At 49.6% G+C, this 27,265-nt stretch overlaps 1 protein-coding gene across 1 annotated transcript in view; it reads right to left on the bottom strand.

The window, feature by feature from the left end:
* The window catches only part of XPNPEP3 (X-prolyl aminopeptidase 3), a 34,051-nt gene extending 6,815 nt beyond the window's left edge, over window positions 1-27,236 (bottom strand). The window contains exons 1-9 of the mRNA XM_072656238.1: window positions 26,927-27,236; window positions 25,106-25,222; window positions 15,019-15,426; window positions 13,487-13,689; window positions 9,539-9,601; window positions 8,184-8,297; window positions 6,163-6,248; window positions 5,215-5,395; window positions 2,563-2,683 (exon numbers count right to left, since the gene is read on the bottom strand). Coding sequence (XP_072512339.1) covers window positions 2,563-2,683; window positions 5,215-5,395; window positions 6,163-6,248; window positions 8,184-8,297; window positions 9,539-9,601; window positions 13,487-13,689; window positions 15,019-15,426; window positions 25,106-25,222; window positions 26,927-27,236 — 1,603 coding nt within the window. The remainder of the gene's footprint in view (window positions 1-2,562; window positions 2,684-5,214; window positions 5,396-6,162; window positions 6,249-8,183; window positions 8,298-9,538; window positions 9,602-13,486; window positions 13,690-15,018; window positions 15,427-25,105; window positions 25,223-26,926) is intronic.
* Between the last annotated feature and the right edge of the window lie 29 nt (window positions 27,237-27,265).

Below are 27,265 nucleotides of genomic sequence, written 5' to 3'. Positions count from 1 at the left end.
GCTCACTACATGAATTACTACATGAATCCTGAATCCTTGAACCCTTGAAGAGTAGGATACCATCCATGAATTGACAATGACAGAACCCCACTTTATCCAGGATCAGAAGATCGAAAGGCCTGGAAAAAAATGAAGTCTGGGGAAAATACTGAAAGTCAATGTGCAATTCTCTGACCTAGCTGTGGCAAAATACAATGAACAGCTTCCACAGTCTGTCAGCTGAATAGAGGACCTCTTTACTGTGCTGGCCAGCTAGTTAGCTGGCTAAATGAGGAAATGGAGGGAAAGAAGTCAGGCAAAGGAGGGGAGGAAGAAATTTAAGCTAGATTTCAGCTAGCATCCTTGTCTGTCTCTAGATAAGGATTCAGATCCAGAGTTCCTAGCATGTGGTAGGCTCTTAATCAATGTTTACTGATTGACTGACTAATCTATTTGGAAGTGGGCTCCCCAATTCTGGAGGTTAATGGCCCAGCCCTGGTAGGATTAGGGTCTCCAGCCTACTTGGCCAGAGGAACCCACAAGTCCCTGAGCACAATCCCAAGGGAGATGAGAATGTTCTAGGATTATGGCAGCATGGGAATCCCCCTCCAAACAGAAGAGTGTTCCTGGAGTTTTCTGAAATGACCCAGACTACCTCAGGACATCCACAGCTCAGTCTAGAGCCACTTTTGCACTGACAGCTCCCTGCTGCCCCTAGCCCATGATCAGGGAGGGTGCCGGTGATGACTTGGAAAGACATCAGTCACTTCCAAGATGAACAATGCTGACTTGGGGTGTCCTGGCAGTGCACGCCAGGCTGCAGGATGGCGAGGAGCCAGGGGGATGCCAGGCCAGGTGGTGATTTCATCACTATCAGTCTGGCCAAACTGGTGCCGCAGAGTGGGCAGCAAGGACAGAGGGGGATTCCCCTGGGGTGCATGCCCGCTAACTAGTCTGGCTGTATTCATTCTCCCCAGGGGAGTGGGACAAGATGATCCACTCCTGAAATCCTGACTTATCTCTACAGCCAGCAGAGATCAGACTACGGAACAGAAAGCAGAGGATGAGCGGCTGTAAAGATGAAGATCCTAGCTGACCGGCCTGGGTGCCACCCAGGACAGAACTGCAACTAGACTGCTAAACTTCCCAGGCCCAGCTCCTGGAGTCTGGCCAGGCCCTGTGAGATAACCGAAGGGATCACAGGTTCCTGCCTCCCTCCGTGGAGATTGAGAAAAATGAAAAAACAGATGCTGAGACCCCTTCTCTATGAGAAGCCAGCATGTGCCACATCTTAACAGGGGATGGTGATGAGCCTAAGGCATGGAGGGTCTGGCTTCTGGGACCCTTGATGGGTTGTCCCACTGGAGGAAGAACACTCCAGGAGTTGAGAGGTCCACGATAAAGGACCCTCATGAAAAAGGTGAAATACAACCGGGTGTGGATATCTGCTGAACATCTGTCACTGGCCCCAGGAGCCCCCTGGGGAGATGCCTATTAGCTGGACACTATGCAATCCAGAGAACAAAGCATGCCAGGGGATGAGCCCCAGTTGTTCTCCCATGAGATGTCTGTAGGCATCCCTTCTCTTTGGAGGGCATCGGAACAATGACTTCCAGCTCTTACTCTTGTGGGAATCCCTCCTGGGCTATACCAGAGACAAGAGGTGCTGACAGCCCAGGGGAAGGGCTGGCCTGGTTAAGAAGAAGGGCAGGGTCTTCAATGGCAGCTCCTCCTCTAGGGCTGCAGACAAGGAGTGGGGAGCAGAAGCCAAGGAGTGACAACCCTGAGTGTCCCCTTATTTAATGGTTTCTGAAGGGGTGTAGTCAGCAGGCCCCCTATCAGTACCCTTTGCCCTCCTCAGAGCAGACAAGTGTAAGACCTCACTAAGTCCTGGTCTGTCCCTTGGGACAGGACTGGCTTAGCATGGCATCACTTCCCCTCTCTGAGACCAGAGGTGACAGCTGAGGAAGTGGGTGTTTGCTGAAGAGGATTGAGTCACAGAGATTGTGAAGGGGCTATTCCTACCCCTGAGTCTTAGAGATGAGGAAATGGAGGCCCCTCAAGTGAAGCAAGCTGCTCGAAACCCCAGAGGGACAGACTTGAGAGAGGATGTCTTTGGACTTCCCCACATGCCATGTTTGTGTGTTCTCTTTATATGTACCAGCATGTGTGTGTATGTAATGAAGAGACCTCGAGAGGCAGAAAGGTCAGAGAGCAGACCTTCAATTCTAGCCAAGATTCAAAGACCATCTGCCCTTCAGGGCTCACTCCACGGTGCAAAGAAGGTGCCAGTATGCCCTGGGAGAGAGCAGCCCTCCCCAGGTGTTCCCTGGACCCACGAAGTTCCTGGTCTGGCCTTGACAAACATGAATCCTGAAGTGATGCCTCAGGAGTGTGGGGGAAGGCTGAGTTTCTATTCCTTGCCATCCAGAACTGGACTAAAGTAAACAGATGGATAATTATTTGGAGAGGATGCTGCTTCTTCTCAGTTGAGAAGACACTGTCTTAAGCATCTTCTCCTCCCAGTCTACTCAAGTTCAAAGCTTACTGAAACAGGTGTGGAGACACGGCAGGCACTCTTACCTGGCTCAATAGTGACCACCATGCCAGGCTGGAGGGGCAGTGAGCGGGACATGTCCGGTGTGTCGTGGACATCCATGCCGAGGTAATGGCCAACATGATGGGGACAGTATTTCCGAGCTGCCTAGAAAAGCAAAGCCCCATGTCATCACCACATAAATGACTACACCAGTGAAGGGGGAATCTGTCCTCCCTGCAGGGCCCGAATTTATACAACAGCTCCTGCTAAGTGAGCTCATTCTCTGGGGGAAACTAAGCTTGCTGGTGGAGCAAGCAGCTTCCCCACCCTCTCCTGCACCTCCACATTCCACCAGCCAGAGCCTGGGGCTCCCACCAGATGTAACCCTGTGCACATCCCCCTCCACTCAGGGCTCCCTGGGAAGGGAGAGCTGGCGCCACCACACACAGCTTTCTGTCCCATTCCCAGAGCATGTCTTGTCTTTGTCACTCCCCCAGCTTAATCACACCCCTGAGGTACACTCAACTCTGAGAGGCAGCAAACCAGATTTTCATTCATTCAATGAAGACACTGTAGGATTTATTTTAAAAAAGTTTTCCTTAGGAATTATGGTAAAGAGGAAAGTAAAGTGAGCCTTAATTGATAAATGACCAAAGAATATGAACAGGAAGTTTTCAGAAGAAACCAAAGCCATCAACAGCTATCAATATAAAAAAACTCTAAATCACTACCAATTAGAGAAATGCAAATTAAAACAGCTCTGAGGTACCACCTCACACAACTATCAGACTGACTCATATGAGAGAAAAGGAAAATGATTGGAGGAGATGTGAGAAAACTGAGACCCTAATGCATTGTTGGTGAAGTTGTGAACTGATCCAAACATTACAGAGAACAATTTGGAACAATGCCCAAAGGGTTATAAAACTGCATACTTTGACTCAGCAATACCACTGCTAGATCTACATCCCAAAGACAGCAAAGAAAAAAGGACCCACATGTACAAAAATATAGCAGCTCTTTTTGTGCTGGCAAAGAAGTGGAAATCAAGTGGATATCCTTCACTTGGGGAATGGTTGAACAAGTGGTGGTGTATGATTGTGACGGAATACTAGTGTGCTGCAAGAAATGATGAATAGGATGCTTTCAGAACATCCTGGGAAGTTGCAAAGTGAAATGAGCAGAACCAGGAGATCGTTGTACACAGTAATAGTGATATTATATGATGAACTGTAAATCACTTAGTTATTTGGATCAGTATCAATCTAAAATAATTTCAAAGGATCCATGATGAAAAATGTTACCCACTCCCAGAGACAGAACTGATGAACTCTGGGTGCAGATTGAAGTATCATCTAATGAACTAATTGATTAATTTTCCTTGTCTTTTTTCCCCAACATAGTTAATACAGAGATATGTTCTGCCTGACTTCACATGGACAATGAGTATCATATGGTGTGTCTTCTCACGGGGAAGGAGACTGGAGCAAAGAACCAGGTATATTTCAGGGTAAAGTAAAAACATTCACAAGAGATGTTGTATGAGGTAGCGATCAGATGCTATTGTCCTCCGGACAGTTAGATCTTGGTTTTCTCTGTCTCTCTTCCACTTAGTGTGTCCCCTCTCAGGCTCAGTGGTCACATATGACTCCTTGGTGGAAGTCAAAGGTGATTTCCAGGTACCCTGGGCCTTCCCTGCTGCACACAGACTGTGATGAATGCAGATCCTTTCTAGTTACCAGGAAATGAGTTATTTCACACCTGCCCAAGCTACAATCTAAGGAGGGAGATTGTTATTATTAAAATTTGGCTCTCCTGTTAAGGATGAGCTAGTAGACTAGACTGATACTCCACTATTTACTAAGCTGCCTGAACTGGGAGGAATTTGGGCCTTTTGTCTTCAGATAAAAATGCCTCAGGGAAACTCAGCATTTCCAGGGTATAGGGAGTCCATCTCTAAACATTTGCTTGATGTAACCTGCAACTTTCTCCAAAATAGAACCTTTCCATTTACAATAAATTTTATCCATCTGAGATCTTGACAAAATCTTCCAAAGAATAGGACATTAATCTTGATGGCCCTCAGTACGGTGAGTAGCACACAACAGGTGCTTAATAAGTGTACATGCTCAGTCTCTCTCTGGCTCTCTGGCAGAACATTAACTAGTCTAAGCAATAAGGTCCCCCAACCGGTTTCACCGCAAAGGAATATGACCAACCCGCACCTGGCTCTTTCCTAGCCCTCTGCTAGGTGCCCATAAACCACCATCTTGGTAAGGGATGAAGGAATCATGGCAGACTGGGCTGCCCCCTGCTGGCAGAACCAGGTACTGCCTCTCTCTAGGCCCTTTCAGATCAGTCTCACCCACAAGGGGCCTGGCTAGGACACTCTGTGATCAGGGTCCAGTTCAGGAGGCCACACTGCAGGCCTCAGCTTGTCCTCTGAGCTGGGCTCACTCAGACCCTCCTCCCTCCCTTTCCTTAAGAGGCAGTGTTCAAGTACCACTGTCCACATGAACAATCAGAGCATCCTCTCCAGTCCTTCTGAACCCTCCCACAAGTCTTTGATGACAGCACCCTGAGCTCGAGAGGGCCTGTTTCATTCTCTTCTCTCATATCCCAGGGGCCGACACAGGCAGGGACTAGAGCAAGGGCTGACCGGCTGGCCGGACAAGGGAAGCGAGGGGCACGTGTACCTTGGTGATGCTGTTAGCTCTGAGGCTGGTCACCACCCCTAGCTCCTGGAGCTTCTGCCCTATCAGACCCAGCATGTGGCTGTAGATGTTCTCCAGGCTCTTGCCAGGGCGGCAAAGGGCCAAGCACGCCTTTTGGATGTCCAGCACAGCTTCATAGAGCTCTGCCTGGGCTGCAGAAAACCTGCAGGGAATCCAAAAAAGAAAAGGTCACTTTACCATCACCAAAATGGAACAGGGGAAAAATGGGTCAGTAGAAATAATCAGTCTTCAAGCTTGAAGGGGTGTGCGTGCGTGCATGCGCGTGTGTGTTGACTGGTGATGTGGCGTCCGAGGCAAGTGTCCTAGATTTGGGGCCAGAAAACCGGGCCTCTGTGTGGCCTCAAACCACCCAGGAGACCAGAGGCAAATGCCATTATCTCTCTAGGCCTCATCTGTAAAAGGAAATAAAACTTGCTGATTCTAAGGCCCTTCCTTCCCTGATCCAAATCTGGGTTATTATACCCATGAGCTCCTTGAGGGCAGGAATCTTTCTCTCATGTTTCTGAATTTCCTGCACTCACTACAGCACCTGGAACACAGTAGGTGCTTAATAAATGCTTGCTGAGTGATCCTATGAATCACTATCACACCACTAATCTGCTTTCAGTGCCTTGAAAGGGGGATTCTTGCCATGAGGGAAGCGCCCGAAACCTGTAGGGGTGACAACACTGTGCTTGATGTCCCTGAGACTTCCAGATTTAGTACTGGTTTCTAGGAAGGGGAGGGAGACTTCCAAAGCAACGTGAGAATGCAAGTCCTAGAGAGCCGTGAATGAGGCCTGGCCTAATCTCACCACCAATCCTCCACATGCTTAGGTCTCCTTGACAAGTTAGCTCCATCCCCACCCCTTCTTTGGGGAAGCAGACCCAGAAGCCTCCCCGGTGGTACCATGTTGGTCCTGGGGCCTACCTCCCGTTGACCGGCCAGGTACGGGTAATATCACTGGCATAGCCAGCAGATTCACAGCCTCCATCCAACAGCACCATCTCCCCATCCTGCAGGGGAGGAAGGAAAATCAGAGGGGGACCTAGGATGGCATGTTGTTTTCTCAGTCTATGCTTTCTCTTTTCCTTTCAATGGGTCTGATTTAAAGGAGAATCTTTCCTGGGCCTGACCAAGAATGGACATATCCTGTCGAGTTTTCCCTAAGACCCGCGGTTTGAGGGAGCCATTTGGCTCACCCAGGGCCTGGCCCACAAGTGGTGACTGAACTAATGTCCAGGGTCACCTGTCATGCATACCCAGGTGGTCTTTCCCTTCCCTACCCTTTGCACCTCTGGTTTTCTTATCCCACCCTAAGCAGATGGGAAGAAGAAAACTGAAGGAATAGAATTTGAATTTGGGCTCTTATGGGACCAACACTGCGGTTTCAGACTAGAAGATGAGTCTTTTAGTGATGAGGTCATTTGATGCCAACTGTGATGACATCATCACCTCCTGAGAAAACACCCATAACTCATATCTGAGCAGTGGGAAGCTGTCTGGAAGGCTGCTCACCTGCACAACAGGTCACCTCCCTTCGGGACCTGCTGCCCTCTCTGATCAACTCCTCCCCATCCCTTATCCCCTCAGCTCCAGAGCTAGACAAGGGGCTGGCAGTCAGGAGGATTCAGGCAAAGATCAAGGGATTTCAGTCAACAACCAGGTCCGTAAGACAGCAGCACAATGCAGAAGCCAAAGAAAATGAATGCCTCCATGGAGGGCAAGCCATGTCAAATGGCTTCCAGGAAAGGGGAGGCTGGAGCCCGTTCTGTCCTGTGTCTAGCAGCCAGTGCTGGGGACCAAAGGAGGGAGATCACTGAAGCCTCAAAGAAGGGCGGCCTGAGTGGGAAAGGAGGGCAGAGAGACAGGGAAGGCACAAAGAGGTATGGTCAGGCTCAGGATCGGGAAAGCTGGCCTGGAAGGGGCTGCTTGGACAGGCCTTTTGTTAGATTGGGGCCTCCTTCTGGGCTGGATTAGAAGAGATGGCAGGGGAGCTTCGGGGCCTCACTGGCTTGCTACCTGCTCCTAGCCTCTGCTGCCCTGGGGTGGAGCTAATCCCCCTCAGCCTTGACACACAGTGCCCCCACAAACCATGGGGCAGGTGTAAGTCCTGTTTGCTCCAAAGCACTTGGTGTTTCGGTTACTCTAAAGAATAAAACCAAAACGTCATGAGAACGGCATCTCAGTTCTTCCATGGTGGGAGACAAAGCAGAACTCAGGTGGGGTTAAGCAGGATGAGATGCCCAGCAGCAGCCACTTAAATGGGTGACCTCCTATTGCCTGCCAGGTTTGAGTGCTGAGTGAGTCAACGAGGCAATGGCAACCACCATGGGGACAAAAGTGGGCACATCAGCACACACCGGAAGATGGCTGAGGGATCCCTCAGGGCCAGTCTGATCTGTGCATTCAGGCTGCAGAATCTAGTCCTAGTCCAGAGTCTCACAAGCTGGGTGACATGGGGGGCATCCCTTTATCTGCTGATGCTGGTTTCTTCACCTACTAGATGGGAGCAGTGCTCAAACACAGCTCCCCCCTCACTCCCAGACCACTGGGAGCAAACAGGAACCAACATGGGAGGAGCTGGGGGCGGGGGGCAATAATGGGCTTGATTCATCTCCTCTTAGACTAGCAGCCCACTGAGTGCATACATGCTCCTTGGTAGGACCTACTGGGTCTTAATCACTGAATGGACGTGGCCTCGGTCATACCAAGACTAATATATTAAGGACCTCAGCTTGAAAAGGCCAAGGTCCCCCATCACATCCTCGGCCATCTCCAGTCATCCTGGTCTATGTCTGGCCACTGGGCCCAGGAGGCTCCAGAGAAGAGGTGAGGCTGGTGACTTGGCACAGCCCTCCGTCATGGCACCCCCTTCCTGATGTCAGGGTCTTCTCTGAGAACAAAGGACAGACAAAAACAACAGCTCCTTGGTGGGATCTCTCACTCACCTTAATAATCTGGTTGTTCTTTACATAGTGCAAAGTATTAGACCGGTTACCCCCAGCGATCACAGGTGGGTAGGCCAAGATGTCTGCACCCCGAGACCGGCACTCAAATTCAAACTGCAAAAGTCACAGAGACAGAGTGAAGACAGGGTCTTTGGTTCTTTCGTCCCTACTTAACTCCCTTCATGAGCAGGAATGCTGCACTTTATTCCAGTATTTGCTATGAGAAGATCAGGCAAGAGAACTCTCAGACCTCCCCTCAAGTCAAGCCTCCATGATAGGGGTCTAAGTCATGCTGGTCAGTCATGGCACTGGGGCTATGGGCCTGGTGCTGGCCAAGGCTTATCAGCACAGGAGCTGCAGCAGTGGGATCAAAGGCAGGGGGGCTGTGATCTGCACTGCCAAGTGCAGGAGTAGAAGGGTGCCCCCTCCACCCCAAACTGCCCACGCTCCAGTTTCAGGCCATTTTTTGATGCAGCCTCAGCAAATGGCAAGAACAGCCAGTCATCACCATCAGGCACTGGTTTTCTTAACTTTTGCATTTGTCCTTAAAAAACCATTAGCAGCTCACTCCTGGTGTTCTCTTCTCCATGCCCCAGGACTCGGACTCTTTCAATGGCCCCTTTACCCATAATCATCCTGGCTCCCTTCCCCTAAACCCTTCACGCCTTCTCTTCTATAGTCCTCATTCTGGCCCCAGACCTATCAAGGGTGTAATGAGGGCAACTGGGAACCTCAGGGGAGAGAAGCTGGACTCCTATTCAGGTCCCCCAGTCCTCCACGGATTTACTTCTTAAGCAATGGGGTGATATGAACTGCTGATGCACATATGCGTTGTGACCTTTTCAGCCTTTCAAATGGCCACCAGCCTACTTCTTTTGGGGTAGTAAAAGCTGATGCTGGGCAAGTGAGTCAGCAAAGGCATGAATTTCATTAAAGCAGCCCCTGGGAAGCCGGGGCTAGGGGAACAAAGTGCTGCCACTTAGCTGGGCTGCACCCCATGGCTCTATAGGCTTTAATTTGGCATTCATGAGAACAATAGGTTTGCTTCTATTCCAAATACACAAGTGGCCACTTATGTTAACTCCACTGTATTTTCTGGTTCTTAGGATGTGTATAGCTTCCTAAGTTTAGAGGTGGTATTTCCTAAACTGCAAAAATGGGGGAGGATCCTGGTTCTAGGGGCCCTCCCAGGCCTAATTTTCTTGGTTCTAAGGTCTCTCTCTCCATATTTCCTGTTCTAAGCTCTAAGACTGGATGAAATTCACAGGCCCACTGCCCACCAGCTCAAAGTTATCTGCAAACTCCTTAAGAAAGCTTTCCTCTTCAACAATCCTTTCTTCCAATAAAACACCCACCTTAGCATAAAGAAATGCTTCATCCACTGGGGCTTTGCTGGCAAACATGGTTTCTACAAAAGCCTGCCAAAAGAAAAAGGGAGAAATATAGTTTTCTTTTATCCAGTACATCACTTCCTGCCCCAGACCACTTGGAACACCAAGAACCAGCCCTTCCATTCTCCCAGGACTCAGAAGGGACACAGTGAATTCACCAAGGGCGGCTGAGCCAGAGTCCAGAAGGCAGAACGTTCCTTTCCAGAAGTGCCCAGCACACCCACTGGGTGACGCAACACTAGGCCTGGGGGGGTCAGAAAACCTGGCTCTGCTCTTCTTTCCGACAATTTACTGCTGAGTGATCTAAAATGAATCTATAATTCCTTATCTGTAAAGGGGGTACAGCACAACTTCCCTCCTCTTTTAAAAGATCTTGGCTGCATTGACGGCCTTATCTCCTGCCAGAAGGTTACGTGGGGATCAAGTGAGCTAACAAATTCACATCCATTCACAATGCAACTGAACACATATTTCAGAAACAGCCACCATGTTCCAAGCAATGCTGTTTTCTTGGTTATGCCTTGGGGAAGCAATAAATAGTCTAATAGATGGGAAACCTGTTTTTGATTTTTAATGGATTGTCCAGAGGAGGCGAGGAATATCAAGTTTTCCACAGCTTTCCAAAGTCTCCTCCTCACTTTCCATCTCAGGTAGACTGACAGCAGGACTGAATGTACATACACTAACTACATCTCCTCCTTTGTCAGAGGTGAATCAATCACTCGGGAGCGCTAACTGCAGAACAGGTGGGGCACTGGTAACTGACCCAGTATCAGTAACATCTGAAATCCACAAGCTGGAGGGAACTTGGACAAAAGGAAGGGGTCCCTCCTGAGTCAAATGCAACAGTGACCTGTCCTGGCAAGTGGCTAGGGGCCTCAGCAACCAGGACAAAAGAATGGAAAGCTCTGATCTCTCCAAGAAAGAGGGAGAGCGGTTCTGAAATATAGGCTATAATGGTTTTCTCAGAGATCCCCACAAGGAGATACACTCTTGACTCCGAGGAGGAGAGTGGGGAGGGCAGAGGGGTTTAAAACTGTCTCTAACAGGAGTCCTAGGGATTATGGGCATCACCTACACATCCCCCTCCTTTTGCCACTTCTCCTGCCAGCAAAATTTAGGGTCATCACTAGTCAAATCAACCTAATCCTGGCAATCTGAAGGAAGTCAGCACCACATTTCTTATACATCTGAAAAGCACATGTTTGTCGGGGTCTGCTAATAGGAACTACTCTATCTCCCCCCATGCCTCCACCACACATCTGTCCCATTTTAATATAGTAATATCACTTAACTAACAAGTATACACAATACATAAACATACTCTAAGGGGACATCAACACAAATACACAAAATGCAAGCACACAATTACAACAATTCCACACTGTGGTAACAATTCACTTGCATCATAGAAATAAAAATTCCACAATTAAGATGTAAATGTCAACCAGTTTAACTGCAAACAGAATCAACTACAAAGGCAACTCTTAAGCAAAAATGTTATTGTGTGAAGAAACAAAACCCTGCAGCCCACAGCTCCAACTGAAACCCTGCAGCCCACAGCTGGGCCTGCATTATAAGAGAGAAGATGCGTACCAGGTCAAATCCATGGACAGTAGACCTTAACAGGGTAAACTGGGTCAACAAAAGGTCCTTGGGAGAACATTCCTCAAAACGAAAGGCAAAGCCTGCAGCAGAGCGAGAGCTCAGAGGTTGCCAGACCAGGTGTTAGTTGGGACTCTGGAAAAAGATCCAGTGGCGCCAGTCCCTTGTCCCCTGTACCAGGGAGTTCAAGGCTTCACCCTATGCCAAGTCCTTAAAAACTCCTGACACCAATGAATGTGAATGGGCCTTTTTTCTGAGCCAGTCTCTCACCTGAGAAAGCTCCCAGCAGCACAGAGCAGGCCCAGGGATGGGAGCACCAGTAATCAAATGATTTGATTAATCAGTTTCAGAGTGAGGAATGTCCTCTTAGTTGAAGCAAAACCACAGGCTATAAGCACAACTGGGGAAGGAAGGAGGAAGGTGGATGACAGCCATTTACTGGTTTCCCACAATTCTGGAGTCAAGTCTTTGGGGGCTGTGATCACCTTCCCTGAAGCACAGAACCAGGGCTCTGTGGCAGGAGTAGGTTCCATCATCTTTGATCGCTTCACTTAAGGTCCAGAGCTTGTGAGCGCTGTCAGAGTTTTGATGAATCAGTTTAAGCTGCAGTATGAGCCAGAGGCAGCTCCTGAGCAAACTAAGTTCTTAATATATTCATGACACATATCACATCGATTGATATGAAAATTATCAATTCCCTTCTCAAGTGGGTGATGAGGACACCGAGGTAAGCACCATCCCGACCCTCAAGGAGCTTACAGGACCCACACCTTGGTCACTGCAGCACCAGCTGGGCGTGATGACCCAGACCCATCTCCAGAAGATGCCAGGAAGGACAAGCGGTTGCTTGGCAGGGGGGCATCTGGGAAGGAGGCAGCTTCATGGGGGCTGGGAGGATGCACAGCCCCCCAGGGGCCTTGAAGCCTCATGACAGTGAGGAGGGCCACGGGGGAGGCATGGCTTAGGAGAATGTAGATATGGGCAAGAGCATGCCAAGTTCAGAAGAGGCTGTCCTGTGGGGTTGGAGCTCAGGGTACATGCAAGGGAGTAAGGAGAAGTCAGGCCCGATACAAGGCTGAGCTTGGCTTAGGAAGGTCTCAGGTGCCATCACGGCTCCTCAGGGCTTACCCTGGATCTAAAGAGCAACAGAATCACTGAAGCCTTCTACGCAGAGGAGTACTGGTGGGCAAATGGGAAAAGTCCTGCAAAGGAGAGGCAATGAGGCAGACAGTCCCAGAGAAAGGACAACTGACTTTCCATCAGTGTGCAAAATCACTGGTGGCAGTGGCCATGGAGGTCGCACAGGCATCTCCCAGTGGCGTGCTGCTAATGTAGACAGTCACACACTTCTCCCAAGACTTTACAACAGACACCACAGAAGCCTGAGTCAACAGTATGATGGTACAGCCAAAGTACTGTCTGGGGGCCTGTGGACTCCTCTTGTCACAGGGATAGATGTAGGGAGAGACAGTGGCCCATTACAAGTGCCAAGGCTGGGGCAAGGGAGTGGGGTCAGTGTGAGGGGGATGCGCTCCCTAGGTCCAGCTGAGGGAGATGGCAGGAGCTCCAAAGTTCTGGCCAACGTGTCCAAGTAAGGCTGGCCCCCCTAGGGGTTGGGGGGAAGGCAAGCCTCTCAAAACCCCACAGCAGACAGCCCTTTCCCTTGTATTCAATATAAGTGTGAGGGGTGGCTCAGAGACAATATGGCTTCAGCATCCCTTGCAACCCTCTACTGTGATCAGCAGAGTCCCGCCCTCAGGGCCTAAGTGGGGCCAGATACACCACATGTCCATTTCCTCCCCTGGGTCAGTCATGCAGTCCACAAGTATTTGGTAGAGGCCTTTCTGTGTGGGTCATATCTAATGGATTCCTTTCTTAGCGCTGCTGTTTACTAGCCTTAGGAGCTTCCTTCTGTAGGTCTCAGTTTCTCCATTTGTGAAATGGGGGGAGGAGTTCCCTCTTCCCACCTCTCATGCCTGGGAGCTCTGCCTTTTTTTGGACAAGGGATGATGGGGCTGGGATTCATGCTATGGGAAGGGTTTCAGCTCCATGACTCCGGGGGTCCCTCTCCATCCAGCAATTCTCTGATTCTAGAATTGTCTTTGGATATGGGGAGAGGCAGCAAACGGAAACAGGAACAACTACTCAGGGACTCTAGTGGGCAAACCCAGGAAAGGAACCAGAGGAGGCAGATTTCAGTTGATCACTGTCCAACCATCCCACAGGCCTCCTGGTCCTGAGCTGCCAGACAGGGGAGACACTTGTCTCAGAAGCTGGGCAGAATTCCTGTGTGGGCCTGGCCCGTACCTGGGACGTCAGCCGCCCAGCGCCCTGTAGAAGCGCTATCTCGGCTGGTGATTTGATGAGCCGGAGGCGCTGTACCAGTTGGCGGACAGCTCGCATCCTGTTCCTGCTCCCGGCTTTGGCGTCTGTCACAGGCTTCATGTAGTCAGAATGCAGCTGGGCATGGGAAGGCTTGGTCCAGTCATACCAAACGGTACTTGTTTCCGCTTACAACAGGAAAACAAAGAAAATCAGAGGCAGAGAGAAGAGTCACAAAAAGATGGCAGAATTACAAAGGATCAGAAACCACCAAACTCCCATGGCTGGGCCCATCCACTATCACTGGTCTTTGTAAAGGGGACAGTTGGGTCACATGCTCTAGGAGTAGGAATCCCTACTTGCTGGTGATCTGTCCAACCTTGTGTTGTCTGTGCAGCTCAGCTGGTGGGAGTATGAAGATGAGAATCCAACTGAAGAAGTGTGACTCCAGGGTTTGAGGGTGCCATCCCCTACCAAAGGGTCTTTCTGTGTTAGAGGGAGGGACCTTACTTATTCTGGGAGAAATTTTTCTCTAGAACCGCTATGACATCTAATGGTGGGATGCCAATTTCCACAGGTCATCCTTCCCTTATAAGCCAATCCTGAAGGATTCGGGCATTGTCTGTGGTCAGACCTGGGAGAGGGACATGCTGAGGCCAAAGAAGACAGAATGCCCACCTGGAAGTCAGGAAGGCCTTGGGTCACAGTCTGCCTCTGGCATTTAGTGGCTGGGCAACCCTGGGCAAGTCCTGCTGCCTCTGTCTTTACAGAGGGCCCCTTCTGGTTCATGAGACAATGACAGGGCTGGTTTTGCAAATGTCTTTTTTTTTTGAGGAAGTGTGAGCAGGTTTTTGCTTGCATGAGGCTGACAACCCTTTCCCCCATTCCAGTCCCGGGACTTACAGCAGGTGGCTGACAGATGGCTGCCCCAACCTGACAAGGAGGCACTCAGACCACTTGGGGGCACTTGAGTTCTGAGTGTCTTCTAACATACAGCCACCTAGTGGAGAGCCCCAACCACACAGAGAAGTGGAAGGGAGAAGGCTCTCCCACAGATGCTCAAGTCTGCACCTAAAGTGAAATATAAGCTGGGTCCTTTTTCTGCTTCTACTACCAAGATTCAGGACACAAAATCACTGCCCAATTAATACAGCCTGGAGAGCCCTCGGGCATCAAACATCAGGTAAGTTCTAGTTCAGCCACCTTTCATTTTCATAATAGCTCTGTTAAAAAAGAGACCAATCATTTCCCTACTCTCAGGGGAAAAAAGGGGGGATCCTGGCCCTTCCTATCTGCCACTGGGCAGGGCTAAGGACCTCGCAGGTGCCTCTGGTGGCCACCAAGTCACCAGCACAGTCATGGTCCCGTGGGGCAGAGAAGACCTGCTAGAAGCTTGACTTTGGGTAGCCAAGGACCTAGCAGGATCCCCAAAGGATGTGGGAATTTGAATTCCAATGGGAAATTGTGACCAGGTGGCAAGAGGGGCTCTGGGGGCCATTACAGCACCTTTTTGGTACCTTTCAGTTTGGGGACCAGATACTTGAACTCCTCCAGAGGGAAAGCTTCATCCACACCAGTGAGGGCCACAGCTCCATCAGCCCCTGACCGTGGCCCATCCCAGAGCTCCCGGCTGGGATCTCTCCGAGGGACAAAGAGCATGGCTTTGTGAGCGGGGAGCTCCTTGCCAGGTAGGCTCTGAAGGACCAGGATGCTGTCGGGCTCTTGGAATCCACAGAGGTACAGGAAGTTATTGTCTTGGTGGAAGGTGTAGGGGATGTCATTGCTCATGAAGAACGTGGGATTGGAGAGCAATACCACTGCTTGGTCTGTCCCACCAAGGCCTTGGGCTTCTTTCTGGATCAAAGCCATCAGTTTGTGTCTGCGGAGAGCGTATTCCACTTGAGACAGTCCCGGAGTCACCTCGCCTAAGGATGACAAACAATCACATGATTTGGCGTTTATGCAGAGTTACTTTACAGATGAGGCCACCTGAGGCCAAGGACACACACACACCCCTAGTCTGTTCCAAGGGGCTGCTAACACCTGGGCAGCTGGGAGAGCCCAGGGATTCCTCTCTGAGTCAGTCCTTCTCCATTCTCGAGGCTGGGAATAGAGTCAAAGTTGAGGGTGGCAAGGACAAGAGGTCCAGGTGAAGGGGAGAGAGGAAGGGTGCTGGCCCCTGCAGGTTCCCAGTATCACCTCCAGTCTGCCCATTCCAAAATACCTGGGTCTTACTGAGAGTCAAAAATTTCCCTTAAAATTCTGAAATTATCTCATTGAAAAGAGGCTTATGTTGTGCGTGCAGGTTCAGTAGCCTGCAGCATGGCAGAGGTAACAAGGGGTCTTTCTAAAGCACAGATCAACATGGCCTAGATGCTGTGGAAAGCTCACCAAGTTCCCCCCATCATGGCACCACCAACCTGGTTGGAATAATCAGGTGAGCCCCAATGACATGGTTCCAAAGCTGTCCTGGAACGGGAGCCATAATGTAGGTGATCACACAGTGGGGATGGGGAAAGTGATACCCTAATATCTTTTAGCTCCACCATTCTTACCTGGTAGATTTCAGATTGTAGCACAAATGATTATCAAGTAGCACCAGCGCACCTACTGAGAAAATGCCAACTAAAGAAGGTGGGCATCTGGGAAGGCTTCCTTAGATGCTCTAAGTTAAGGGAAGGGCATGACCAATTTCCCTGCACCCTCATTATGCATCCCCTCCCTGTGGAAGGGCCTCCACTGGCTCGCTTGTGACTCCTGAATAAAATCCAAACTCCTTAGCTGGTGACATCACCTCTCTAGCCCTCTCACTACTGCCCAAGGTGTTTCTTGAAGTCCATCGTGGGCAGTCTCCTTACTGCCTTTGGCCACATGGGAACTGTCTTCAGGAACTTTCTTTAAAAATGGTGGTATATGGACCATAGTAACCCATTCTCTGGGGAAGGGGGACATAGAGAAACGGGCCCAGTAAAAGCTCATGGTTTACTGGCACCAGATGCAGCTTCTCAGGAATACAGCAGAGGTGGAGGACACCAGCTGCCAAGGATTCCAACTGGAGAAAGCTGAATGAAGCACGGAGGAGGTCACTGTCATAAGGACTTTCCTGTGTGCTCCATAACCTCTGGAGAGAAGAGGAGCCTAGGGCAAACAGGTGGAGAATACAGTTTCACCAGTGTGGGTAGGATTGGCCATTAGAATCTCAAAGTCCAATGAGTTTCTGGCCAAATGACCAGACAGAAAGAGAGGGTCAAAGACAACTAGGCACTGGAGAATGCTTCACCAGATGACTCCCACAGCAGTGCAGCAGGGCTCAGACCAAGCAGGGTACATGTCTCTAAGGAGACAAGGCAAGTCCACAGACACCCAGGCCTTGGACTGAGTTTACGATGAGAGGTATGTTTGAATCCCTTTAGGATCAAAAATCCCAGGGAAAGATGTCTGATGAGGAATTAAGGATTGAGAAAGCAGATTCTAGTGGCTGGAGACTGCAGAGCTTGGCTAAACCAAACTAACTGGCTAAAACCTTTGAACCTGTTTTAGCATCAAAAGGTCTAGCAGCCAGGCTCAAGCCAGCTGACCCTGAAGGTGAGAGCCAGAACCAAGGTGGGGGCTCTAGGACAGATTTCTCAGCTCCCTGTTTTCTCTTACAGGTGGTGATGAGAAGCAAGTAAAATCAACTGTGTCAAGTGCTCTAGCAAGGCCAAAACTCTTATGAATGCCTTATCTTACAGGCTCCTCCCACCCCCCAACTCCTCCATCTCCTGGCTATTTATCAGAGACCTGACCAAGCCTCCAACTTCAGGGACCACACCAAGGGCTCATGCTCTGACCTCTGTGCATCATCTCTCCCTCCATCCTCTCCTCCAGCCAAGAAGAAAAGACATCCCTGGTCTTCTTTAAGACTAGTCAGTCAATCTTTCTACTCTCTCTGCAAAAGGAAGCCAGTGAGTTTAATACTTCTATCAAGAAGCAGGCACAGAGTAGCTACCAGGGGCCAGGAGGGGAGCCAAGGCCAGGCCCTCCAGGCTCCAGGCCCAGTGCTCTAACCAGTGCTCCACCAAGCCATCCAACCTGACCTCCTCCCAAGAATCAGTTCCCTCACTAATGCACATTCCCACTCATGTGCATCTCCCAGGGCCAGGAGGCTCAGGCAAGCTGATCTCTGTAGAGAACAGAGGGCTTTTATCAGAATGGTCACTGGTATATGCTCTCCTGCCTGGGCCTCTCTCTCTCACCTCTGGCCGATGACTCCGAGTCTCACGGCATCTTTTCCCATCTCTTACTGGGATTTTCCCTGGATTTCTCCACTGCCCTCCACTCATTTCAGTACAACATCTTTCTACATACACATGTACTGACTCTTCAGCTACACCTCCCCTGCGCATGCCTGCAGGGGGCCTTGCCCATCACAAACACTGTAAAATCAACTCTCTCCTGAGGCCCCTTATGTTTAACTCTCTTCCCTCTGCCTTGCTCAGTCCCTTCTTTCCTCACCTTCCCCTGAAGGGTTGTCACTTCACCATCCAATAGTAGCTGCCTGTCTGCCTCCTGGATCCCTCCATCACATTCACAACCAGCTCGGTTGGCCACCACGATCCTCTGGCTGCAGAGGAATGAGAGATGCCATGACCCTCAGCTGGCGGCATAGCCTTCTCCCTACAGAGAGATTCTGATGGACGGCCCCTGGAGGGATGATGCCTTGCTGCGGAGGAGAGTATGACAGGGGAAGCCTGCTCAGCCTGAGCCCACTGGGCTGCACTGTCCAAGGTCCAGTCCGACCTGGAGAAGGGTTCTGTCCACCAGAAGGTGGCTACTACCAAGCAACCAGTAAAGCACTTCACAGATCATGTCATGTGATCCTCACACCATCTTCTAGAGGCAGGCACTGTCATTACCCCAACTTTATAGATGAGAAAACCAAGGCAGATGAGGTGAAGTGACTTACCCAGGGTCACACAGCAGGACCAGTGCATATGCCCTGTGGTGCCACTTAGCAGCAATACAGTACAATAGAAAGTGAACTGGTCTGGGGGGTCAGGAAGATGTGGGGTGCCCTTAGTCACATGACCCTGGGAACTATACTCACCAACCAGATCTCAAAAAATGATGACAATAATGCTTGACACTGAACAACATACTTCAGATTTGTCATGAATAAAGCTTTAGGGAAATGTGAGTTATTGTTTATTACCAGAGAAGGAATGTAGCATACATTCCCAGAGGCAGCACAGCACAGGGGATTAGGCCCAGGACAACATGCCAAGAACACCAGGTTCAAATCCTCTTTCCAACTTTACTGGGCAATTCTATGCAAGTAGACTTGTCTACAGTCAGTATCCTCATCTGCTAAAGAAGGCATGGGCTTCTGGGGGTCCCTACAGTCTATGATGCTCAGAATCATGTCATTTCAGTTTTTCCTAGTCCTTAGCACTATGTTAGGTACACATTGGTTGCTCAGAAAATGTCTCTCCCCCCTGTAAGGTCTCCTGAGACAGAGGCAAAGAAAACACATCTGCTTGCACACATCACAGGAGACTATATATGTGGAAACTGGGGTTGAGGCAAGTGGATAAGGTTAGGCCATGAGGGGCTGGGAGGGGTCAGAGATTCTTCTTCCCCCTCAGATGGACTTTATTAAGAATTCACCAAGAGATCTCAGGCTCCAACCAGCTTTCTTACAATGAAGCTGAAGAATGGAACTTTTGTCCCTGCCCTCATCCCCTAATCATGATGTCTGGCTCCAGAGGATGGACTTTGTCACTACAGACACAGAGGACTTTGGCCCCCAGAATGCTGGGCTCCAAACTGTTATTAATGCAAATGTGGGTTCTGCACTTGGGGCTTTTCTCCTTTTCCTTCTCATTCCCATCTGCCTTCTGGTCATTTCATTGATCTTTTCTGCTCTGAGTTGAACACTTCTAACAGAAGAGTCACCCAGGAAAGTGGCTGCACAGAGGCTTCTGGGCTACCTGTGAACTTCATTTATCCAAGCTCTTCACCTCCAATTGTCATTAACAACAGAACTAACCATATACACTGAAAATCATCGATCAGGAACTTAGTAAGTTCAGCCACTGCACTAAGTGCTGGGGAGAATCCCTGGCCCTGCCCTCTAGGACCTTAAAATCTAACAGGAGACAACAGGCAGACCACCAGATACAGACAGGATCCGTGGAAGGTAGTCTCAGGGGAAGGCACTAACACTGAAGGGGGGGGAACCAACAAAGGCTTCTCAAAGAAGATGAATCTTAGCTGAGACTTGAAAGGAGCCATGGAGGAGAAGAGGAAGAGACATAAAGGCAAAGGGGAAAGCTGACAAGAGGGCAAGGTGGCAGAAGACAGAGAACCCAATTCAAGGGAGAGTTACAGATACAGTTTTAATATCCTTATATTTACCATAAACACATGTACATCTGAAAAAGCTCACTGATTATGACAGCTGAAAGGAGCCTAAAGGATCATCAACTCCAACCCTTTATTTTACAGAAGAGGAAACTGAGGCTTCATGAAGGTGATCCACTCAAGATCCCAAAGCAGACTCTACCCTCTAGTACAACATAGCAGGAAGCTATGGCCCAAAGGTATTCATTATTAGCTATGCACTTCTCATTTAAAAATTTTTTTAAATGATAAAAGAAATTCAGGTAATCACAAAATAACATAAGGCAAAGGACCACAGTTCTTTTCATTTAGGGAAAAAAGGCTGATAAGAAACTTGAACCACTATTCCCCTCTGGACAGTGGACTAAAAGTCCCAGCAGTGTTCTTGGACGAACTCCAGCTGATAAGACTGAAGCTGAGCAGGGTCCTCCCACCTTATCAAATCATAAATGGGCTCTACAGTGTGAAGAACCAAAAGTCAGCGAAGCAAGTTGGGGCGACCAGGTGAGGAAGGCTATGGCCATGCTTGTTTAACCAATCCAAGGGCTTTATGTTGGAAGCCTCCCCAGCACAGGAGAGAGCAGAGAGCTTAGAAGCTAGACAGGGGCTCCTCCAGGACTCCCAAAGTCATTCAGAAGAGCAAGGAAATAATTTCTCCTGATTTCATCTGAGGAGTGACTGTCCAGAGAAGAGAAGTATGACAGCAGGCTTAAAGGCATGAGCCACTTTGAACAGTCGCTTTCTGCGAGCAGGTCCTGAAACAAGAGAGCCCAAGAGTCTATTAAACATGCTCTGAACCTGGACCAGGGAGATGGTGCGAGACTTTGAAAGGTACTCACTTCAGTAATGGGTGAGTGAAAAAAATGTTTCCTTTAATCATTTTGCACATTCAAACTTTTGCTGGATCTGCTTATGGAAGTCATTACTGTGCTTAATTTATCACAAAATTATCATGGGGAGAGGAGCAAAAAGAACTATCAAGGTTTCTTTTACTGAGAAAAAAACAAGCTATTTGCAAATGTAATAATGAAAAGTATAACATTATTTTAAAAATCAGACTGCATTTGATCCATAGATGTCTTTTTCTCTCCATTGCTATTACATTTTTAAGAATACTGTCTTGATAAAAATAAAGATTCTTCTTTTCAGCTAAGACTTAAAACTTCAGTTAAAACTTAAGGGAAATCTGCCAAGGAAAAATCTGGATTTCCACTTCTCCTTGGAAAATGGTACATCTTGCCTGCCCAAGGGAATGACAATCCTTGCCTGAAGCTCGCCCTTTGACATTAGGAGAGGAGGAAAGAAAGTTCCTCCACTAAGAGTCAGTATCATGGGAGCCTTCCCCATTGTACAGATGGAGAAACTGAGGTTAACTCACATGGCTCCTGGTGATGCTACAGCGCCCCCTTACTGTCTATGGCTCTGTAGCCTCTTTGACTGAATCCGACCTAGAGGTCACAGGTTCCCCAACCTTAGAAGGCTTTTTTATGACCTTTAGAGAGCCCTGAGAACACTAAAAATTCTGAACTTGATTCTCTTCATCACCATCTTCTGAAAGCCTTGGTCCACCTACAAAAGTGCGGTAGAGAAAGATAGGTGAAAGGAAATCATGGAACTTTAAAATCCTATATTTAAAAAACCTTAAAAAGGGTAGGGGGAGGTGGTTACGTAAGAGTCTCTGGTTTCCCCCTAACATCTTGCAAAATTAAATTGCTACAATTTCCAAGGCCACAAACTATTCCACGAATCAGCCAACAGGGCTTTCCTGAGTACCATATGATGCCTATGGTCTACTCTACCTGATGTTATGATAAAAAAAATCTCACTAAGGCCTAAAGTGCTGCTAAACAGCTGTAGTTTAAAGAGGAACAGAGCTGGGCCTCCTCCCTAGCCCTGTGTGTGCACACTGATCACAGTGTGGATAAACTTGCTCTATGGGTCCCTGAAGATGTCACAATGAAAGGGAAACACTTTTTTCCTCATTACCACTGATTCCTCATCTAGGTCCAATTCCATCTACCATTTACAGAAAGCACAGTCTTTCTGAGATAATAGCTCTGGGAGATTCTCCTGAGTCCTCCCCAGCCCCTTCTACTCTCTCCCAGGAGCAGTTTAGACCCTTGAGGAGTGGGCCAACACTCAGCTCTGTGCCCATCCAAGTGGGGCTGGGAGAACAGCACACACTCTGCCCCTGGGGACCTGAAGCACCTCAAAGGTAGCTACAGAGTTGCTTCTGACCTCTTAATTCAGTGACTGCTTCTACTGATTTTTCAGATTTGCCAACACAAATATGGTGTGGTAGACAAGATCAAGATAGACGTTCAGGAAAACTGTTCTTTGAGACCGTGCTCATAATCATCGGGAATGGCTCTCCATGCCCCCCAGATGTTGCTGTCTCAGTGAGACAAACAAGAGAATTACAGAAAACAAGGGATATGTAAAATAGATGCCCTCTAGGCTCAGTCTTTAAGATAAGACTGATTAAATCACTAGGGCAGGAGACAAGCAGAATGTCACGTAGGCTAGCAGCTTCTGTCTATAAATACTCGGACCCTCAGATCAATAAATGGTCTTTCTTTTTCACCACATCACCAAGCTGTGTAGGGAAGCAGGATGCAGGCCGTCAGCTACACCAGGCACCATGCTAAGCACTAGGAAAACAAAACCAGGCCAAAGAAAGTCCCTGCTCTGAAGAAGCTTATAGTCTAACGGGGGCCAAAAGATGCAAACAACATGTACAGAGGAAACTGGAAAAAAGCATTAGGAGGAAGGGGCTCCAGAGAGGCTTCTGATACAAAGCAATCCTTGAAGGAAGCCAAAGAAGTCAGGAAGCAGAGATGAGGAGGGAGACAGTGCTGGTCACAAGGGACGGCCCAGGAAAATGCTCGAAGCCAAGTGACGTGCTCAAGGCTGGGCAAGGAGACTGGTGCCACCGGATAAGAGTCAAGGATAAGACACAAGAAGACTGGAAGGATGAGAAGGGGCCCACAAGCCACGCAGGACTTTCTGGGAGCCACTGAAGCCAATTATGGGAGTACAGAGATAGGACAGATAGCTGTTAGCCCCCAAACAACATCCCATCCAAGCCACAGTTTCCATAGCCAAAATAATGTGACTTTAGATCTGGAAAGGAAATTAAGCATGTCTACTACATTTCAATTTTTCCTAAAATCCCTCCCCCCAAACTGTGCTTCTCTGAGGTAAGGTAGGAGACAAATCAATAGCTAGAAGGCTGGGGGTGGGCCTGGGATCTCTGCCTCTGCAATGCCTTTAAGCTGGTTCCAACATCTGACCCTCCTACTGATCCACACAACACTACCACATTCTTTCCAGCAGAGGGCAGCAACAGGCCCCACAACCCTTGGCAGAGCAAACATTCGGCATAAGCAAACTTTTTCTAAAGTACACACATGTAACCTTGATGAAATGCCTAGAGTGAAGGGTCTAGGAAATGCAGCTCACCATCTGAAGGTCACTGGCCACAAGCAATCAATGATTTTCAAAGCATTTCCATTTGTTTTTATGAGAGAAGAGTTAAACTGATGGAAGCTTCTTACCTTCCAGCTTTGAAAACCTCTGCCTTCTTGGGTGGTAAGCTGCAATTCCTGCGTCTCAGATGACTTCCCAGCAAGAGTTCCAGGGCCAGCCCCCCCTCAGAGACACCCTGGTGCCCTCTGCTGAGTGTAGACAATCACAGAGAAGGACACAAGATTGTAGAAGCAGCTGACATCATTCACCGGTTCAGGAGCGAGAAGGTTGCCCTAGCTGGGGGGCAGCCTACCAGTTGGGAAGTCATGTGCTGTTTAACAGGCAATAGCTGAAGGGAGGCCAGTTAGCAGTGGTAGCACCGGCTCCTTCCCTGAGCCCCCACAAGTGATCAGAATTTGGATAATCAGGTCACATACGTAGATGGTAAAGAAAAGACTCAAATGAGAAACAAAGAGGGGTCAACACCAATCAACAAGCATTTATTAAACACTTATGGTGTGCCAGGTACTGGGCTAAGTGATGAGAATACCAAGAAAGGCAGAAAATACTCCCTGGCCTCAAGGAGCTCTAGTTCTATTGGGGGAGACAACAAATACAAATCAGTAGTCAAAAATATGAACTTTAAAAAATGGACTAAATGTTTCTCTGCCAACAGATGATGCTAATTATAAAAAAAAAAAATAACAAAAAAACTTTAGAAAGTTAGATCATTATTACTGGAAAGTCCCTTTATGGCAAGACCATATAATATACTGAAGTGGAACTACAACCAAAAGCCAGGTCTATCCCCTGATCTCACCTCACTGCACTACATGCTCCAGCCAAGATGGAGGCCTATCTCTACACAGGTGCACCCAAGCCTCCTCCTCTAGGCTGGGCTCAGAGGCAGCCCTGACAGGGTTCCCCATGCCCAAGCCCTCTCTCCAACAGAAAAGAAGCTCCTTGAGAACAGGGACTCATAGCACATATACCTCAACACCAAGAGATGTGATGCCACACAAAGAAAATGGTGCACCAAACTCAGCAAAGGTTACAATCAGATAAAGCACTGTCTTCCATTGCATATTCTGCTCCTTGTCTCCGGCCTCTGTTCCTTTGTCCCCAGGCCTCCCTCTCTCCCCAGAAACCAAGCTGGGAGTGAGGGGTGGGAAGCTTCCTTCTTTTCTGGCTCAGCTTGGGGCCCCCTGCCCCTGCGTTGCTTAGCACCCCTACTTGTCAGCTTCCCCTTGAGGCCACATTGTTTCAGCTTTGACTCTGAATGCTCAGAGCCTAGAATGGGGCAGGAATTTATTTAGCAAATGATTACTGGAGAGATGCTGTGGTACAGAAGAAAGAGTTGAGGAATGAAAACCAAGAGACCTGGACCCTTTCTCAGCCTGGCCGATGTCTGCCTGTCCACCTGCTCTGGGTTCCGCCTGCCCCTAGCCTCTTCCAGTTTCCTCCCATGTAAAACAGGCACTCCTCAAAGAGTTCCTGTGAACATCTATTCATTCAGTAAAGCAAGCCCAGCAAGAAGGATCTCCAATGGAAAACATGTAGCAGCTCAAGCTACCAATGCTGTTCCTAACTTTAAGGGAACTACCTTATATCTTTCAAAGTCTGATGTAATTTATCCTCTTCACAAAAACTTACTGCCCCCTCCTCTAATTAGTATGAATTCATGAGGTTTTGTTCTTTTTGTGTTGTAGACCAAAAAGTCATTTGGGGAGAGTATTCCTTTGAAGGAGTCCTTACCTGGTCTGAGAAGGTGTGGGTGTGTAAAAGGGCTGGGTTGGCCTAGATACCGGCTCGGAATCTTCCTTTTTGGAACAGGCTGGAGGGAGAACCTCCTCTGTAAAAAGGGTGTGCATCCTAAGGAAAGAGTAGAGAAGATGAAAGAAAATAAATAGGTCTCAAGAGTCCACAGCGTATAGTTAACTGAGCATTTACTGATTGCCTACGATGGACCAGGCCTCTGGATAGGAAAAAAGCACAACAAAATCCAAGCCATTGGAGAACTTTACTCGAAGGGTAAATTGTTCAGTAAGCTTTCCCCCCTACTCTTAGAAAAAAATGTTTTAATTCAATTTAGCATAAAAACCAACACTTCAATTACATCTACTATCTCAGAACCAGCCTAGCCCAGTTCAGAGAGTCCCAGCACCAGCATGGTGGCATTCTGCTGACACAGATACTCTAAATATGGTGACAAAAGTGAAGGGGGTAACCAGAAGACACTGGATACACTGTATGGTTTTAGAAGCCTTAGGCTGCCAGTCAGGAGACCCTAGAAGCCTTGACTCACTGGTCAGCTAAGGAACTTTATCACTCTTAACAGAAATGAGCTGTTCGTTGTGATAAACACAACATTAGCAACAGACCCCCTAGTGAAAGGTCATCCGCAAAGCTGAATGGAAGTGGCTCCACAGTGGTGGGGCCAAAGTCCTGCTGTGGGGCAGAGGGTTTATACCCAACTCTGGTTTCCTGGAGAAGAAGGAAGGGGGCAGGAAAATCCTACAGTAAGCCCAATGCTGACCTGACAGGCGGAGAACAGCCTGCCCATCCCTGTCAATCCTGGGGAATCCCCATTTCCTCATCGTCCCCTCCTCTACTTCTCCGGACACCACGCCAGCCCGCTCTTTTGCGGTCCACTCTTCCCTGCCCCATGGTGCTCCTTTACTCCAGGAGCTCCTCAATGTTTGTGTGCGTGGCAGCCCCTCCACGGCCCTCCAGCTCATCCCCCTCATTCCTCGGAGGCGCTCCATTCCTCCTCCCCGCGCCCCCAACACCGAACGTGAGTTCCTCGAGGACAGGAGGCTTCTGCCTCGGCGTTCCCCGCTTTCGGCACACACCAGGTATCTAATGTTTGCTAAATGACCGAACCTGAGGTGGACCTAGGTACACGGGTACGGGACGGGCCTCCCAGGGACGCGGAGGGGGGCCTCGGAGAAGGACCAGATTTGGGAACGCGGCAAAAGTAACCAGAGCAGAAAACAGCACCTTGGACGTTTAAATCATTTATCTCTGAGCCTCAACGTCCTTAGGACCGGACCGGAAGATCTGACCCTTCTTTCTAACAAGCACCTCTCAGCCCTCCCATCCCATTACTCAAATAAAACCAAGGTTCAGTGGCCCGCACAGCTTCGAGGGGTGACGGGCACTCCCGCCGGGGCGGTGCCTAGGACGGTGACTGAACCCCCGTTCTCGCACGGTAAAATCGACTTCGAGCTCTCCCATCCCCGGGCGGCTCCGGCCACGTTCCTGACCCCTTCTCTCCCCGTCTCGGCCTCATCATTCTTCACGTGTCCTTCCGCAGGTGGAAGTAACCCCGTGGGGGCTGAAGGGGCGCGTCACTCCCCAAACCAAGAATTTATTAGGCGCCTGGGACAGGAAAGCGCCTCTTTCTGTTCCCGCCCCCCTGCTGCGTGCGAGGCCCAGCCTCGGGGGTCGCCCAGGACCAGAGCGGGCCCCCGCTCCCTTCCCGAGGAGAGAGGAGTGGGATGTACTTTAAGGACGGGCTCGCTCCCCAACCCTGCGAGCCTCAGTTTCTCCCTCGGCGTTCGCCTCGACTCTAACCTGCGAGGCCGCGGGTTCTCCTGGTGCCGGGCCCGAGCCGGGGCGCCCAGAACAGCCAGGGCATTGCCGCCAGCCCCTCGCGCGTGCGGGAGAAAAGCCGCCAGCAGAGGCGAGCGCCGCGTCGCCGGGAGACCCAGGCGCTTCCGGCCGCGCAGGCGCGCTGGGTCCGGCGCGGGCCTTCAGCTGGGGCGGCGCGCGGCGCTAACGTCACAGGCGTCCGGCCCTGTGGCGTCCCGGGGCGCGGCCCCCCCCCCCCCCCTCCACCGCCACTCCAGGGCTGCCTGCGAGAGCGCCTGAGTTGCCATTCCATCCAGCTGCCGCTGGCCGCCAGTCCGCCGG

The sequence above is a fragment of the Notamacropus eugenii genome, chromosome 3 (genome assembly GCF_028372415.1).
Source record: "Notamacropus eugenii isolate mMacEug1 chromosome 3, mMacEug1.pri_v2, whole genome shotgun sequence".
Lineage (NCBI taxonomy): Eukaryota > Metazoa > Chordata > Mammalia > Diprotodontia > Macropodidae > Notamacropus > Notamacropus eugenii.
The sequence above is the reverse complement of the archived record's forward strand: the minus strand, read 5'-3'. Positions and strand labels throughout refer to the sequence as shown.